Source organism: Chelon labrosus, assembly GCF_963514085.1.
Source record: "Chelon labrosus genome assembly, chromosome: 10".
Classification (NCBI taxonomy): domain Eukaryota; kingdom Metazoa; phylum Chordata; class Actinopteri; order Mugiliformes; family Mugilidae; genus Chelon; species Chelon labrosus.
The window spans coordinates 17,079,745-17,097,563 of record NC_140360.1 but is presented as its reverse complement, the minus strand read 5'-3'; the positions used below and the strand labels follow the sequence as shown (position 1 = coordinate 17,097,563).

General features: G+C 41.5%; 1 protein-coding gene across 1 annotated transcript; it reads right to left on the bottom strand.

The window, feature by feature from the left end:
• Positions 1–201: 201 nt before the first annotated feature.
• cacnb3a (calcium channel, voltage-dependent, beta 3a) lies at positions 202–15,296 on the bottom strand (the record flags this gene model as incomplete). The annotated part of the gene is made up of 14 exons (XM_084553904.1): positions 202–1,334; positions 3,044–3,214; positions 3,870–3,965; positions 4,045–4,196; positions 4,280–4,380; positions 4,475–4,533; positions 4,791–4,868; positions 5,693–5,712; positions 5,813–5,892; positions 5,981–6,096; positions 6,193–6,315; positions 7,110–7,229; positions 14,307–14,399; positions 15,216–15,296. 14 exons carry the CDS (start codon positions 15,294–15,296, stop codon positions 903–905), a joined length of 1,722 nt encoding a protein of 573 aa, XP_084410030.1. The 3' UTR covers positions 202–902.
• Between the last annotated feature and the right edge of the window lie 2,523 nt (positions 15,297–17,819).

Below are 17,819 nucleotides of genomic sequence, written 5' to 3'. Positions count from 1 at the left end.
GGAGAGGAGCTGCTGCGGCTGAGCAGCGTGTGCTTGACGTGTGGTGAATGAGTCGATGTAAACAAGCGGTTTTGGCAAATCACTTAAAAAGGTTTGAAACATTCCCCTTTTTTCTCGGTTGTGTTTACATTCTCTGATTTGTAGAGGTGTTTTGAGAGTGATTGTGCAACAGCAAAGACGAGTGACGCCCAGGACGTACTGCAGCTTCGTACTGATGACTGACTTTGTGGCCGTTCGGAGACGGTACGTGTGTCTCCCTCAGTGCCATTCACCGGACACGTGGATGGCAACAAACAAGTAAATAAAACGTGTAAATAAAGTAGCAATGAAACAAAATCATGTGCCCATTCAGTATATACATTGTAATCAAATGCATTGCTATTCCCCATAAATGGATTCAACAGAAGACATTCCTACATTGGTTTATCCGTAAAGATCATTCACTTCCTGTTCTGACGTTAATGTGCAAATAGTCTTAAAATAATTATACATGCAATCGTAAAGATAATTAAAAGTCTTAGGAATTTTAAGGCCAGTATATGAGACATCCTACCGTAGAGAAACCTTAGGCAAAGCAGCTAAAGTTTGAGTTTGCGTACAGCTGGTAGCCTGAAACCTTTCTGTTGAAGAGTAGCCCTGTTGACTTTGATCTGAAAGACTAGACCCTGGAGAGGTTGGTAATCCCCTCGGCCTGGAAGATTGTGATTGGATTATTGGTTGATATACTGGGCATCTGTATCTGTTTGTTTCTGATTGACACTAAAGTTTGGAGCTGATTTTGGGAATTTTTTTTTTGCTGTTGTTGTTTTTTTGTCTCTGAATCGTTTGTTTGGGGCTGTGCGACAGTCGGAGGGCTCGGGGGGACCTTGATGGTGATCTGGAGGCTGGGAGGGGCCCTTGTGTCAGTAGGTGTCTCGGGGCCAGGGGCGGCTGCGCTGCCGGTTGTTCCTCTGGTTGTGACCTTGCTGAGCTTCTCGCTGGAGCAGCCTGTCCTGTGACTCGTGCCCATTGGCACTGTGGGCGCTGCCTGTGTGCCCACGGCGGGGAGGGTACATGTCCCTGTACGTGCGGCCATGGCAGGGGGAGCCGTACTCATCCTCTTCCTCTTCCTCCTCCTCCTCCTCCTCCTCTTCCTCCTCCTCCTCCTCCTCTTCATCCTCCTCGGCCCCTCGGTGGCACGGGCTGCCCCTCCGGCCGCGAGACAGGGAGTCACTGGCCTCGTCTGATGGCATAAGACTGTCCTGCTCCAGGGGGGAGTGGGCCTCCTCTCCAACCTCCTCCTCCTCGTCGCCCTCCAAGCCCACCGCCTCATGAGGCTGCGGCTGGTTCTTGTTCTGTTCGAGTGGTCATGGAGGAAAAGAAGGAGGACACAGAGTCAAAATAAAGCTCTGAAGCCCGGAGAGCATCTCAGAGGAGCGTCAAGCGTTCTGGTAACTTCTCTCAGACAGAAAACAAACAGAGTAGACACAATAATGCAAACACTACACGAGGAAGGACTCTGAAGGAAAATGTTCAAATTTGTCTAAAAGGATTATTCCAGATTATTTAAACCTGGTGTTTCTCACATTAATGTGACTGTTGTGGCTCTATGTGTTACATTTGCACTCTACAGCACTACTGCTGGTTAAGTCAGCCGACAAAATCACTAATTCAATTAGCAAAATGTTTAATGTTTAAAATGATGCATGTAATAATAACGGTTTTGGAAAGCTTCAAGGAGTTAGCCCTTTTAGAGCTGAAGAGTTAAAACATAGCATGGGCAGTAGAGACACAATGGTCGCATTAATGGCAAATACACTAGATTGAAGTAAACTGAAATATCATTTAGAACAGACGCCCAAATTCAACAGAAAAACAAAAACACTAACCTTAAACGTCCTCAGAATTAATCAATAAACCTGTCTAGGTATTTAAGTCCGGACTGAATGAGAAAATCGAGTTATTGTTGTAGATTATCCTCCTGACCACCTAGTACGTGGTTGAAGCACATTTGGTTCATATCTGCAGAAGTAGTTAAGTTAGTTATCTGCTATTTACAGGGTGTCTTAAAATGACTATAAAATATCTATTTCCAGGGTTCAAACTCTCACAAGACGTGAAACAGATAAATAACAGAAATAATAGAGTTGCACATTAACAAAAGGGCCGACAGTGTTAGTTAACAATTGGCATGCAGAAGCATCGGTGAAGTCTCTTCAAAGTCCTTTGTTTTGTTTGTGTTTACCCAGATTTACACTCAACAAAAGAAATGCACGGGAAACAGTTGTGAATGGATGGCCAACGGGTCGTTCTTGGACATAAAATGTGACTGTGTTGATGTTATGGTCTCAACTTATTGTGTAGATGTGCTTTTAGTTCAGGTGAATACGTCGCTTGAGCCTTCATTCAAGTTAGCACTGTGTGGCACTGTGAGCGGGGACGGCATTCACAAAGCATGCTTGGAAAAAAGGGTCAACGACGATAGAAAACGATGATAAAACTTTGATAAAACATCCCTTATGGTGTTAACGATGGAGTCTAATAGCTTTGTGAATTTTCTCCCAGAAAGCTTGTGGAGAAGCAATTCACCTGAGACCATCAAATAAAGGAGAGGAGGCAGGATGCAGTAAAGGAAAACCAAAACACACCGACTTATCTTTTCTGTGGTGAGATCTGAATGAATAAAATGCTGTTCATTCACTGTCTCAGCCGCTGCTTTGTGATCGGGCGTCGGGAAATGTGTAAGAGGGGAGAGTGCAAAATATATATATATATATATATATACATATATACATATCATATAAACCCTACTACTCACCCCTTTGTGTAAGCGATCATTCAATTAATTCCTGTGTTTCAGAAAACTGCAAAAATGTTAAGCATGGATGAGTGAGAGGACGACAAGACAACTGGAGACAAATCAAAAGACAAGAGTCTGAGATGGGAAGAGCTGGTAAAGACTGCGACAACATACAACAAGATTTCTTCTAAAGAGTCTTGAAACAGTATCAAAAGGGAATATTCATGCTCTTCTGCTTTTTCAGACGCGTCAGGACAAACGTACCTGGAGGCTGGAGATGGCAGAAGGCGGGGTCATCAGACTCTGCTCCAGTAACGGATTCAGAGGGGTGTTTCCTGGGAGGTGAGTGGCGCGCCAGTAGACCTCCAGGTATTCGGCCAAATGCTCACAAGCGTCTTCCAGCTGGTTCTCATCCAAAATGACATCAAACATATCCTGCAAGTGGGATGTCATGTCATTTAGAAATCACCGCTCTATGTAAGTGTTGTGTGCATTTGTACACATCATCGTTACTGGTGGTTTTGATGCTGTTTAGTGACAACCTCCTGCAGCCAAGCTACTGTCCAAACGTTCATAAATTATAAGTGCCAACTCGGTCTCAATAATTCTTGAGCAAGAAAGAGGCAGAATTAAAATACAAAGAGACCCCAAAATTACTACAAATTATTAGAGGTCCCCAGGTAAAACTAGTCCCGTGCGATTAGGGGTTTAAAGCATAGAGTTATAACGTTGTGTTTAGGATACAACGGGGCTTTGAGCTAAATGAGAACATGCTTATGACACATGAATGATGAAGTGATTAGTTAGTGAATCATTTAGTGTGTTGCCCTCAAACTAATCTCCAAATATTTTAAGATTTTAGAGTTTTTTCACATTTAACAGCATGGATAAAAATGATGACCCGACCAACATGTGTTAACGCCACTCAACACTTTCTAATCCCCAAACACACTCCTACCTTCTGTAGATTATATTCTGTAAATATTCCCATAACGGTCACATGCAGTTTCATTTTCAAAAGTGGTCACTTCCTTAATCAGATGTTGTTTGTAGCAGCTGAACCAATATATTCAGTATGTGTAGCACTCACAGGGGGGCACTGAGAGAGTTTGTCTGCAGCCATCATCTGTACATTCAGGTGCTTGCTCTGAGACTTCCCTCGGGATTTGACCAGCCTCTGGAGCACCTGAGACAAAGTAAAACACAGCGTCACGGGTCAAGGACGACGAGGCAGCCTGACTTCAGCGTCCGCGAGCGAGGCGTACCTTTGGTGAGGAAACTTTAACGTAGACAACGATGGGTGCGAGGGAGGTTTTGGCGAGCTGTGCGGGATGGTTGATGGTGTCAGCGTCCAGGACGACCAGCTGCAGGGTTTTGGCGAGCTCAAATATCCTTTCAATCTCACTCTGAACCTCGGCTGTGCAGAGAAGACACATTTAAGTATTGGTTCTGGGGAACAAAGGGCTGCGAGAGTTTCAGTGCTGATGGTAGCAGACTTACCGAGGCTGGAGCGAGTGTTGGATCTCTCCATTATGGGTCTTTTGTTGAGGACAGATCTCTTGGCTAAGGACAGGTCGGCAGTTACACGGGTGATTGAGATTCTGCAAAGTCAGGAAGAGGAAAATGTGACTGAAACTTTCTGACAGGATTTATTTAAGGCCTTACTTCCAACAACTAGCTCTCCATTTTACTGACCTTCCCTCAAATCTGTGTTTCAGGAAGTCAAAAAGAGCTTTCTGCATCATGTCTGTCACCTGATGGGAAGATCAAAAAAAGACCAAAACAAGCAGAACCAAGATGAGCACAGGTCAGGGCAGCAGTGTAAAATCAATTCTACATACGGATGTGCTAAATCAAGAGCAACTTTAACCATACATATCCAATAAAGCTGATTCTGATTCAAAGGACAAATTCAGATGATGCAGCAGAACGGGAACAGTTATAACAGAGCAAATAGTGCAGAGTAAGGCAGTCGTTCTGTCTGCTGGAGGGGAAATGGGGAGAATCTGACCTCATAGCCCTTCAGCGATGGTCCCACGAGGACCACTGGCCTCATAGAGGGCACCACGTCGTAGGGAGGGACATGTTCCTGCCAGAAATAGGGGAGGACAAAAGGAAAGGGATGAAGCACAGAAGAGAAAAGGGGTAAAACATTTGTTCTGAAAAATTTAAGAAAAAGTACAGCAGAACAACCAAGAGGGACTATAAAGACCCACATCTATATCCCACATCTTCTTCTCCTCTGAATCAACTTTAATGACATTCAACAGTGTCAGTACTTTCCAGCTCTATATTAAAATAATTCAGTTAATCAGTTAACTTAACCTAGACTGGATAGAAGGCGGAAAAGTAATTGATCAACCAATAGAAAATAATTAATACCACGTTTTATATAAGTCAATGTAGCTCCAAGCTATTGTAGCCAGCAGTAATGTTAATAATAAAAATAATGGACTCAACGTTTACACCATGTGAAAAATGATGCACAGGTACAACAGCAGTGAAATGAGACTGCAGCAGCTCCACACTGAGCAGGTCAGCAGGAAAAAGTTTAATAAGTTAAATGAACTGAATGAGAATCCAAAACTAGTCTGACTATAAGAAGAAGTAAATCATTTACAGAGGAGATTTACAGGGTTGAATGAGATCAGTAAAAACAACAACTAAAACTATGATGGTTGTATAAACAGCAGAGTGATTATGATAAGGAACTGAATAAGACGCAAAAAAATGACAATGCAATGATATATTATAGATATATATATATATTTACATAGACATTTATATATCCAAGTTTGTAGTTTACAGATATTTTATACGTTCTAAACGACTTGTCTTGAGCGTTGCTTAATGTTGAAAGACAAAATGAATGTGTTATGAGCAGATTCTGTATCATGAAGCTCCAAAACATACCTGTTTTTGCTTCTGTTTAGCTTGTGAAAACAAGAAAATGACGATCAATAAAGGAAAAAGAGAGAAGTCAGCAGAAGTTGGTTTCTATCCCGGTGGCAGAGGCAGCTTTGTAGTACTTACATTCACCTGCAGATGGCGGCGTGGTCCTCCAGCCCCCAGTCACCATGTCCCCTAAACTTGAAGAGTTACCTCCTGTTTTCCTGCAACAACAAGGACACACTGAGTTACATTAGGGTAATGATTCATCTAAGAGGTATGACACTCATGTATTTAAACGTATTGACCGACCTCTGTTTCTGCTCCTGTTTGAGCCTCATTGCCTCCAGACGTAGAGGGCTGGGGATGAAGGTGATGTCCGCCCCCTCTTTTACTAGCCGACCGATCCACCAGTCATTATTGTACTTCTGTTAAATTCAGAGCAACAGCAGCACTGTCTCAAATGTATCTGTTTTAATGTAATGAAGGGGACGGTCGCCAATAACGGCACATGAATCACTCACTTCTTTGATGTGCAGGAAGTCTTTGGCATCAAAATTGACTGCAGCTCCTTGGACAGGACAGTCCTCATCTAGAGCTCCACAGTAACTCACATTCGTCTTTACTGCAAACGCTACAGGTTTGGACTGTGGCAACGACACATAAAAACAACAAGGACCCTCGTCAGTGACGCTGGAAACGCTGTACAAACATGAATGTAGACTACAGGTTTGGACCTGTGACTGTTTAGAGATTGGCCTGTTGATTTCTGCTCCAAGCCCAAAGATTACATTTCATTGGACACAAAAGAATGCAACATTTCAACTCCTTCATTTTCTGACAACAGACAAACTTTCATACAGACATGAGCGTGGTGCTTCAGGCTGACCTCCGCAGTCTGGACCAAGTATTACGTGGAATAACAGTCAGTTTATTGAAAACAGGATTTACTTGGTAGTTTAATATTTAAACTGTCAAACACATGCTAAAGAGAAGAAAAGCAAATTTAAAAAGGCCAGTAAACACAGTACAAAGCTAGCGAGAGACGTGTGGGGAGATGTCTCGCCGTCTAAAAGCAGGTCTGTGTCTTAAATGATCCATCCTAGTCATGAAGCTCAGAATACCCTCTAGTCAAGATTTACTGGAGATCTCATAAACTTAAAGGCTTGTGGTTTTTACTTTCAAGAAAAAAGTCTCCTGCTGGAGCAGCCCAGAACGGTCTGACAGAAAAAAAAAAAAAAACTCAAAAGTTTATAGAGAAGTGTTTATATAATAACCTTCATTGGAACAGATTTCTTCACCCACAGTAATGGAGTCTACACCTACACCTACAACCCATATTCATCTTACATTAGTAGACAACCAAGTCTGGTAAGTATTTATCTTATAAAATACTTATAATAATATAGTGTGACGCTGTATAAATCACTGTATGGGGTACCTTAGCTCTGTCGAGCTGCTGTTGTGCCTGGCGCTCGGCTTCACGCCGATACGCCTCGCGGTCCTCCTCTGCTGACAGGTCTGAATCCGACGGTCTACTGGTGTACGAATCAGCTGACCCCTTTCAAGAGAGAGTGGCATTAATATTTGGGAAAAAGTTATCAATTATTTCACTGCTCACATGAAGATCGCCTAGTTGTGTCGAGATCACTGTGGCATATTACAGTGAGGTTAAAACACAGACCTACTGTTTCTGTTTGTGTGTCTGCTTTCATCTGTTTCCCTGTTCTGTTCTGTTTGTGTGCAGGTGTGCATGCAAATGTGTGTCTGTATTCATGAGCACATTCATGTGTGAGCCTGTGGATCTACAACACAATGAGTTGCTCTCCCACACCAGCCATCTTCTGATAGACCAAATATAGCACAAAGGAGGCAACTGCTTCCTCTTCTCTCCTGCTTGGCCCCAATCCATTCCATCATCCCCCACAGTGCAGCGCATATACATCCTTTATTCCCCTGTTTATTCTCCAAGGACACCTCCTCATTAGCAAAATATATGCTGGTTATCATTTTTCATTGTAAGCGGTTTAAGGACACATCCCAGGGATGGCTAGCACACTATGCTGAAAGCAACTCATAAAGCAAACAAAGAGACATTTTTCACAGAGTTAAATGGTTAAAATAACTCCATAGGCGCTTCTTTGAATTTACAACCCGTAACCTGTTATTATTTTCTTTAATGTTAGTATTATATGCTCTATAGCTGAACTGACTCAACCAATTACTCACTCAACAAAAGAATAATTAGGAGCAGCTTTTCTTCAACTGGTTCCAGTGTTGGAACATCGAGTTTTCCTCCTTTGTTGTGTCTTTTATGAGGGTAAAATTTCAAAATTGCACCACAGAATCTCAAGAAAATAAAAAGTTAAATCAATTATGTGCTCTATGGTAAAATAATCCTTTTGCAGACCGACACACACACAGAAACCACGAGGAAAATAATGTGAATTTGTTGAGTTTAGATACTGTGTGTGTGTGGGTGCGTGTGAGTGAGTTCTCCCGTAGCCGCCACTTATTTTTCTACGAAGGAACTCAGTCCTGAATCTGTCAGCGGAGAGGACTGCTGCAGCAAAAACAAAACCAAGTCAGACGAGACAAACGAGAACGAAGAAAGAAAACAAGGCACGATGGAAAATACTCAGATGAACCTCTCACAGGTACGTGCATGCTAAAACAATCAGCCACATTCTTATTATTAGAGCAATAACGTTAAGAAAAACTAAACCTAATACAGTTTTCACTTTGGTTTCCCCCTCCGCCGGAGTGCAGCGACTCAGTGCCGGTCATCCATCTTGCCAGAATATACAAACGGATCCTCTGGAGGACCAATTAGCAACAGCACAACAAAAGGAAGTTCAGGCGCAAAACACACACACACAAAAAAAAAAAAGTGCCCAGACATGAAGAACAACCAGCACCTTTGCTTTCTCTGCACCTCAGATCGCATGCATATAATCCCCAATAAATTATTATGTACAGTACCACTGCAAGCGAACACCTCCCCTCCTTTCTTTTTTTTTTTTTTTTTTTTTCTTGGTGTGGTGTCTGTGTTAGATAACTAGATCTGATTTCTAGCACTCACAAGCTCTGCAAGGCAACACTGCACCAGAGCCAGAGCAGCACTGACAGAGAAAAAGGGGGGGAGAGGAAGAAAGGGTAGAAATAGACAGAGAGAGAGAGAGAGAGAGAAAAAATGGGGGTGAATATTGTGGACAAGATACACTGAAAGTAGAGGGATGTTTACGAGTGACTGACGGATGGTCGGTGAGATGAAAGGGGTTTATGTGACGATAAAGCGAGGCTATCTCTAGAGGAAGATGAGATTAGAACAGAGTAAAAATGCAACGAGTGAGACCTAGATATCCATCCTTATCGCAGATAGAAGAGAAGATGGGGAACACAGATGGAAGGGGGTGAGGGGGAAAAGGACCCTGACCGCACGAGACACACAGATACCAGAGAGAGTTGCATACCTGGCTGATTAGGAGGACGGCGCTAGAGCCTGACACAGACATGAATTTGAATTTTCTCACTGTAACAGCTTCCCCGTCTTCACTGGGAACGCTCGGAAACACTCGCCGACATAAAAGCGGAATAAATGTGGTAGTGGGCGCAGAGGAAAGGCGTTATGTCAGAGGGCTGTTTAACGATGTTACAACACGGAGAGCGGTTGCTATTCATTATTAATGCTTTGGACACGACACTGAAAACCTCTCCCGTACACGCCGCTCTGACCTGGCCACCTGTTAAATGCTCCAAAATAAAAACAGCGTTGCCACCAACATGATGTTATCTAGGTGAAACTAAGCTGCAATGCAGAGCGTAACAGTGTGAGTACATCTTTATCGTCTTTTCTGAGGATGTCTTGTTTTTTTTTGTTTTTTTGTAACAGCTAATGTCCCCGTCTGTGGGCTAAATTTAACTCTGCTCCTTCCCACTCTGCTTCTGTGATTATTCTTCACACACTGCAACACTGATGGCCTCAACTCCACGGGGAGGGGCCGACGGGGAAGTGTGTCATCCAGCTAGTCGAGTCCTCAGAGGGCCAAGTCATCCTCCAGTCCAGGGACTGAACAACAGAGGACTTCTACACTAATTTGATTACGCTGCGCTGCCTTTTTTCTTAAGATAAAAATGTGAATTTTCCCCATTAGTTCTGTTAAATTTTAGATTAATAAACAGCATATGCCAAAGAGGAACGATAACCTTGATAAAAATGTAATAAAACCCCATTAACACGCTATTAAAGCTCATTATTTATGGATCTTTTTGGCCACACGTTATATACCATTGACACCCTATCAGCTTATAAAGTACATTTTCACTAGATAAATCAAGACTAAATAAGTCAAGACGTCCAGTATTAACTCTGCTTTTGGATCTGATTTGCTCTCCAACAACTCTTGAGGGAAATATTTCTCTCTCTTCAGCAGCTACTTGTTCCTTGGCGTTCACCAGATAGTCGCTGACCAGGTGTGTCTGCCGTTTTGAGAAGGTAACATACACTTGGTTAATTAGATATTAGCAACACGCCATGAGAGCAAAGTTGCAGGCCAGAAAAAAATCGATTGCAGTCTCTTCAAGTTATAATATATTCAAATACCAACAAATTACTGATTGAATATTAGAAAACATAACCCCAGCTGAATTAAATTATTTTGTCTTTGTGTGTCGATGTTCAAAGACAAACATCCTGTGTTAGTTACCTAAGTGTTACCTCATGTCAACTGCAGGTGTTGGTGTTTATGCTGATCTGAATGTCTCTAATCAAATTTGAGGTGGAAAGTCAAGACTATAGGACACAATAATGATTAATTAAACATCAGATAATCTACACAATCTCATCTCTAGGGCATTAACAGCACTGAATTTGTCTGTATTCATGAAAAGATTTCTGTTGAAGCACACTGACCCCTTTAAACACAGCAGTCGTCTGAGATGAAAGTATACAGGTTATGGGCTATCGGACCAGCTGAGAGTTTGACCTGATGATGGCACTAAATTACAGGACTGGGAGTTAATATAGCTCATGAAGGTCTGTACAAAATGTCATCACAATCTCCCTAATAGTTGTTGAAGAGAGCCATGCTGCTAGCACAGCCAACAAACAGTAACTGGACAACAGCAAAGGTGCGACTCAAAAGTCTACTCGTTTACGTGATTTCTAATAAATTCATTAAAACTGCAAAAACACACACTGCGCTTCTGACTGTATGCAAAAGCAGGGAAGGAATGCTAATGCAAAAATCCAGCTTTACTTTCAGGAATCAGATTGTGCACAACAGGAGAATATATTATTCAAGAGGCTGAAACACGTTTTTCCCTCACAGCGAAAAAAAAAAAGAAACGAAAAACTGCAAGTTCAAGCAATTTGGAAATCCAGCAACCAAATATCCAATTTCAAAAAGTGTTCAATTAACCGTGCGGTCGTAATTCAACGTCAGCAAGTTACACATGCACGGTGCGCTCGGAAACACAACGCAATAAATCACTCTGGGGTTACATCAATATCAAAGTCAAGATCAGGCGTACTGTATGTCGAACCGATCAATCACTCTGCGATGAACAGTGAGGAGCGCCGAAGCAGCTGACGGCAATCAAAAAGTAGAGCAGGTGAAGGAATGAGCGGAACAAAGGCGCTGGTGGAGATGGGAGGCGAGGTGGAGGAGGACGACAAAGGGAAAACAGAGAGAGGTGAAGCGGCTACGATACGACACAGTCAGAAGAAGAACCTCTTTTGTACTTACTCAGTTAATGTGGTGCTGCTGCCCGTCCCTCCCTCTCTATACACTACATGCTGTATGCAGACAGACTGCACTGTGTCCCGTCCCCTAACCGGGGACAACCTGCACTGGAACGGACACCGGCAACACCTTCCTTTCTATTCTTACCCCACCTCATCACATCACATCACAACACAACAGCCAACGCAGCTTTTGCGTCACTTGATAAAAACCACCTCTTTAAATTTACATCACATTCCTACATCCATTTAAGTCCAATTCAGCATGCACAGGCAGAGAAGAAGAAACTGATGTTATTATCACGCACTCCCTCAAGATTTGTCCTCCCGTTTCAAAGCCCCATGTCCTACATACAACACATACATCCATAGTGCTTATTGTATCCTGCTGCAGAAATGAGTCATACTCCACTGCTCCTCCATAGACACCCCACCCCTATCACAGGCAAGAAACTATCTGCTCTGTTTGTGAAATTTACTCCTTCTGCATAAAACACTTTGTCATAACACCAATGGGAGCAGGAGGAGGCGGTGGGGGGGGGGGGCCTGTTGTGCGTGCAGAGAGAAGGTAATGATTGAAAAGAAACCAAGGTGCTCGTGTGAACACTGAACCCACACATCATATCGCCCAAGGCCCTCAAAATGAGCATCATGAATATTTTAAGCCGTGCAATATTCTCAGGGAATCTGGAGATTGTCATTAAGCCCCCCGATCAGGATAACTAATGTCCCCTCCTGAAGAAGATGTCTGCTCAGCCCTTTTTTCTTCTCACCAACGCCTCATGGTTACACTGCTTCACATTCCTTCACGCTAATGGTTGCCGTGCATGAAATCTAAGTGTTTTTGTGATGTCTGAACCTCAGCTTTTAGATCACTAATTCTGCTAAGGAAAGAACATCTTGCCTCCAGTCCTTAAGACCCTATAAGTGAATTTTAATGTGCAACTTAATAATGAACTCGTTAATGAAGTGTTTCAACTACTCAGCTGAATATTTATACTGGTTCCTGCTTCCAAAATAAGAAAATACTGTGCCTGTTTGTATCATATAACAGTAAATGAAATATAGTTTTTGTTTTTTAGTTAAATAAAACAAGTAATTTCGGGGTTTGGGCAGTTATAGTCGATGTTTTCCCTCAACTATTTGACATCATAATTTTTCCAAAATCATTTTGTCTATAAAGTGTCACAACATTTCTGTCAGGTTTTAAAGCCTAAGACATTTAGTTTACTTTAAGCTTAAACATGAAGCTGGAACAAATCAAACAAGTAATTGATTAATCAACTAATGGTTTGATATTTAAATTCCTCTGCTTGTTTGTGTATCTAGTTTAATAACCAAGGAACCAAAAGCTGAATGCACTGAATGATCACTGACAACAAGCTGACTTTCCAAAAGTGGGATTTATCGAATATCTTTTATAAACATGTGGATTTACACTCGGTAACACTTGGGAAAATAATAGATTAGCAACGATGGTAAATGCAGAAACTAAACGTAACAGTTGTATTAGTGTAGTAGCACCGCAGCATCATATCCATCTAATGTGTGTCAACATTAGCTACTGTCAGCCTCAATAAGCGACTGCTGACCAGCAAACCATTTCCGTATGAGTGATTGTATTGCTTATAAGCTGTTGCTGCAGTGCCATTAAAATAATTATATTATATTTTCTGAGACTCGACTGATCTGATCATCCTTAAACTAGAACTATTTCCATTTTCTGCTACTTAATACTAATGCTGTACTTTCTAGTACCACTAGTTTGCAGATTCAAATTAGGACATAATCAGCAAATATAAAATGTATTTTATTTTTACTTTTACCTGAGTAAATGATCTGAGTACTGCTTCTACTACTGTCTGATATTAAATCTTCACAGCAAGAGTGTATATGTCTTTAAAGATGATTTCCCATCCTTATATCAGTTCAGATCCATCTGAGCTCTATTTTAATCACTTCATTAATCACATCTTAAAGGCGCTGGAGAAATATCACAGAAGCTTGCAGGAATGGAGAAAACCCTGTAGTTTCTAACATTCAAACAACAGCCTCCTTTAGAGACGAGATATAGGAATCATTCCCAACACCGGACTTGCCCTCTTTGATGCACTGAGGCTTGTGAACCTCATGGATCCAGCTGTTTGGGATGAGCTGCGTAAGCACAGTCCATCTATAGCCAGGTGAAACCTCTTCACTCCTCACACCCTGATTTCTACAGGGATCAAGATCTGCCCTGCGCTGGACTGAAACTAATGCACCGTCAGAAATAACCCACGGAGGTAAATAAAAACTATTTGCATTATATTCCATCAAAACAGCCGATCTAGACCAGATGGTACATCTATATATCTATATAGATATAGATACATAGATGTAACAACCACTTAGCAATAGCAGGATGTGAATCCTGTTTGCTTTTTTTCAGCCGCGGAGTTCGTCTTAAATAACAACAAATCTCCATCTGAGTCTCCAGCACATGCCTGACCTGAAAACATTAATTAAAAAACTGGGCTGTGTTGGGATTTTGGTGTAACATATTTCCTCCTTCCAGCATTTTGCTGCCCTCTATTGGGCAAAAAAACATCTCCAACTGAGATAGCAGCTCTGAGAGAGAGGATGCAGATTAGAAACTGTCTGAATTGAAGATAATAAACACCTTTTATATGCACCTTTGATTCTATAGCTTATGCTTGAAAAACATGTGAAAAACGAGTGTCACACCTCTGCCAACCAAAGACACACATGTTCTGATGAAAAAAAAAAAATGTTTTACTCAAGACTTTCAGACCTACATTTTCCAGAGAGGCAGAGACAGTTATTCCCTCCCACCTACAAACATTGTGTGATAATGAGCCAGTACTTGAACAAGCCGTGTATAAATATAGCTTTTACCTGCCGTTTGATGAAGCTGGATGTTGTGTCAGAAGACGTGCTGCCATCTGAGCGTTTGAAGCGGCTCTTGCGTTTAGGCAACTTCCTGGGGAGCTATGGGGAGGAAAAAGAGGCACACTGGTAAATAAAAAAAGAGGATGAGGAATAGATAGATAGATAGATAGATAGATAGATAGATAGATGGTACAATTTCTACGGTTTGTCTTTGTGATTTTGACAAACTACAAGCCTACATTTAATGAGATTAAGTGTAAAAGAGCTGATGTACACCAGGACAGCACATCAAGTCAGCTGTAACTTTGCCAAAATTTGCCACACACATTTCATGACTGCATCCATCTAGCTGCACATTATGTGGTGAGTAATGCAGAAGGCCCCCTACAACAGAGTGCATTGAGGACAAAGCGTTTCTTATTGAGGCTACAGGTGAGTCAGAGTCAAGGGCTGCAGATTTGCACCATTAAAAACCTGCATACAAGTGCCATGGTGTTACTGGTTTGTGTGCAGGTTGTTTTTTTTTTTTTTTTTCTCTCTGTCCGTGTAGGTGAATCGTAGCAGGAAAAAATGCACTGAAATAAATAATAAAATATCAATACAAAGGCCTGATCTGCGACTTCAGTCCGAAACAGAAAATGTACCAAGATCTGAGCAACCTGTTTGTGTGTGTAGCCTATTATTAAAGGATTAATATGTTTGGCTCAAGCATCAATCTGCAGTTTCAGTGAAGGCGGAGGTTGATATATATAAATAAATAAATAAATAAATAAAAAGTAGCTCGCTGCCAAACAAAAAAAAAAAACGCGACGCCTCAGATGGAACAACAAGTAGCATCTAAGAGGTTAGCTAACCATTATCCTCCACTTTTACTAGGCGAGGATGGAGTTAGGTGTTCAAGTGAGTCAAATTTACCTGAAAATAGTGCGACTGGGAGCCGGTTTCCACAGCAGACAGGGGGTCTACGGGCGATTTGGACATTTTGACTTGCACCATCTATTGAGAGCGCAGGGAGGCGGGATGCGAGCAGACATGGGTTACTGGAGGAAACAAGAGGCACCGAGTACATCTATGTGCCGTGAAGACACCGAGGAGGAGGAGGAGGAGGAGGAGGAGGAGGCTTGGGGAAAGGGAGGAATAAAAGATGGACATTAATATCTAAACTCGGCTAACAGAAAAAAAAAATGTAGCCTACACTAAAACAAACTCTGGGGTTATATCGGGAGGGAAAAGCTAAAGCGAGAAGGAAAAAAAATCCCGGAGACCGAAACAAACACCGTTAACGCCGAAGCGTCACCGCACGAGCAAGCCCGTACAGGTCCGTACTAAGTGTGCGGTTCTGCCGGGGGTGTCGAGCATCACTTATCGGACCCAAAAATCAATTAATACCAGCTCACAGGCTCACAACTTCCATATTTTCGCTCTGAGAGGCGTGTTGCTTCGTACAAAGAATGTGTGTACTCTCCTCTGTGCAAAAATTTGTTTGTTAAAGCAGCATTCAAATACTGGAAACCGCAGTCAAATAAATGTGGAACATTCAAAGAGGGGCGCTTTAATTTAGGAGCGTATTGAAGGGTTTAGTCTAACATTTCCTGAATCTTCTGACATTTTAGTTTCAGTTTTCGATGGTTGCAAGTGGCACATATACTGCTAAAATACAATCAATGAAACTGTACTTCGTGTGACTAATAAAGAAGAGATTAATTATAAGCTATAACCAAGAAAAGCTTATGGGTTGCCATGTTGTGAATATCCTCCTATATTTCCTCCAATGGCCTGCAGGACATCTACCCAGCTGCAGACTTATTATGGTATAACATTTATTAACTTATACATAGTTTGACTAACTTGTAACACTTTACAATAATACAAACATTGAGAGAACAATACCATAAATATAAGAGTAAAAAAACGTAACTTCATTTTAAGCTGAGAGGTTTGAATAAAATCTTTCTTGCATCAGCAAAAATAAAATGTTTGTCTATTCATTGTAGCATTAAATGTTAAGCCATCAAATCTGCCCTTGTAAGTACTGATAAGCAGTTTGTTGGTGGGATTTGGTCCAGATGTCCTGCTGCTCTTTAAAGAGAGTAGGGGGTCAAAATATATTGGGACCTAAAGTACCAAGAGTAAAAATACTCATGTATCACAGAATGGCCCATTACATTATATTAGTGGATTATAATTATCAATGCATTAATGGGTCAGAATCAGTAATGGACAGACTATTTATTGTAGTTTACTGTAGTATAAACGTTGCCGTAATGCAATATGGAAATACTGAACTACAAGTAAAAGCCTTATCATTCATTTAGACTGAAAGTAACCAAAGTAAGTTGTGTACTCATGCACAATGGCTTGTTACTCCTTAAATGTATCTCTAGAGTTTATTTTCCACCAGTTAAAATTACCAGCTCAACATTAAACTCAAAAGATTTTAGTTATACTTTTATTGCCCACAAGCTAATCCAAGCTAAATACTCAGGTGCAAACTGCAAGGCAGAAAGTTTACAACTAGCTAGCTGATTCTGACAGTTAAATATTCAGCTAAATATGTTTTTGCTGGAGTTTCTTAGAGACCTAAGAGTTAAAAGGAAAGTGAGTAATGAACTTAATTCGCCAGGTGTCTTAACAATTGACTCCAAAGGATAGTTACAGTTGAAACCAGATGTTTACATACACTGTGTTAAAAGACACATAAACCTTTTTTTCCTCACTGTCTGAAGTTAAATCAGACTAAACCTCTCCTGTTGTAGGTCAGTTAGGATTACTAAAATTATTTCTATTTGCTAAATGCCACAATAATGAGAGAGAGAATTTGTTAGAGAATTTTTTATTACTTTCTTCAAAGTCAGAAGTTTACATACATTTTGGGTATCCTTCCACAAGCTTCTCGCAATAGTCTGCTGGAATTCTGGTCCATTCCTCCTGACAGAACTTGTGTAACTGAGTCAGCGTTGTAGGCCAACTCGCTCGCACACGCCTTTGCAGATCTGCCCACAAATTTTCTATGGGATTGAGATCGGGGCTTTGTGATGGCCACTCCAAAACATTGATTTTGTTGTCCTTAAGCCACTTTGTAAGTACTTTGGCAGTATGCTTAGGGCCATTGTCCATTTGGAAGACCCATTTGCGCCCAAGCTTTAACTTCCTCCTGATGTCTTGAGATGTTGCTTCAATATTTCCACATAATGTTCTTTCCTCATGATGCCGTCTATTTTATGAAGTGCACCAGTTCCTCCTGCGGCAAAACAGCCCCACAACATGATGCTACCACCCCCATACTTCACAGTTGGGATGGTGTTCTCAGACTTACAAGCTTCCCCCTTTTTCCTCCAAATGTAACGATGGTCATTATGGCCAAACAGTTCCACTTTAGTTTCATGAGACCACAGGACATGTCTCCAAAAATTAAGGTCTTTGTCCCTGTGTGCATTTGCAAACTGTAATCTGGCTTTTTTATGTTGCTTTTGGAGTAATGCTCCTTCCTCGCTGAGTGGCCTTTCAGCCCATGTCGGT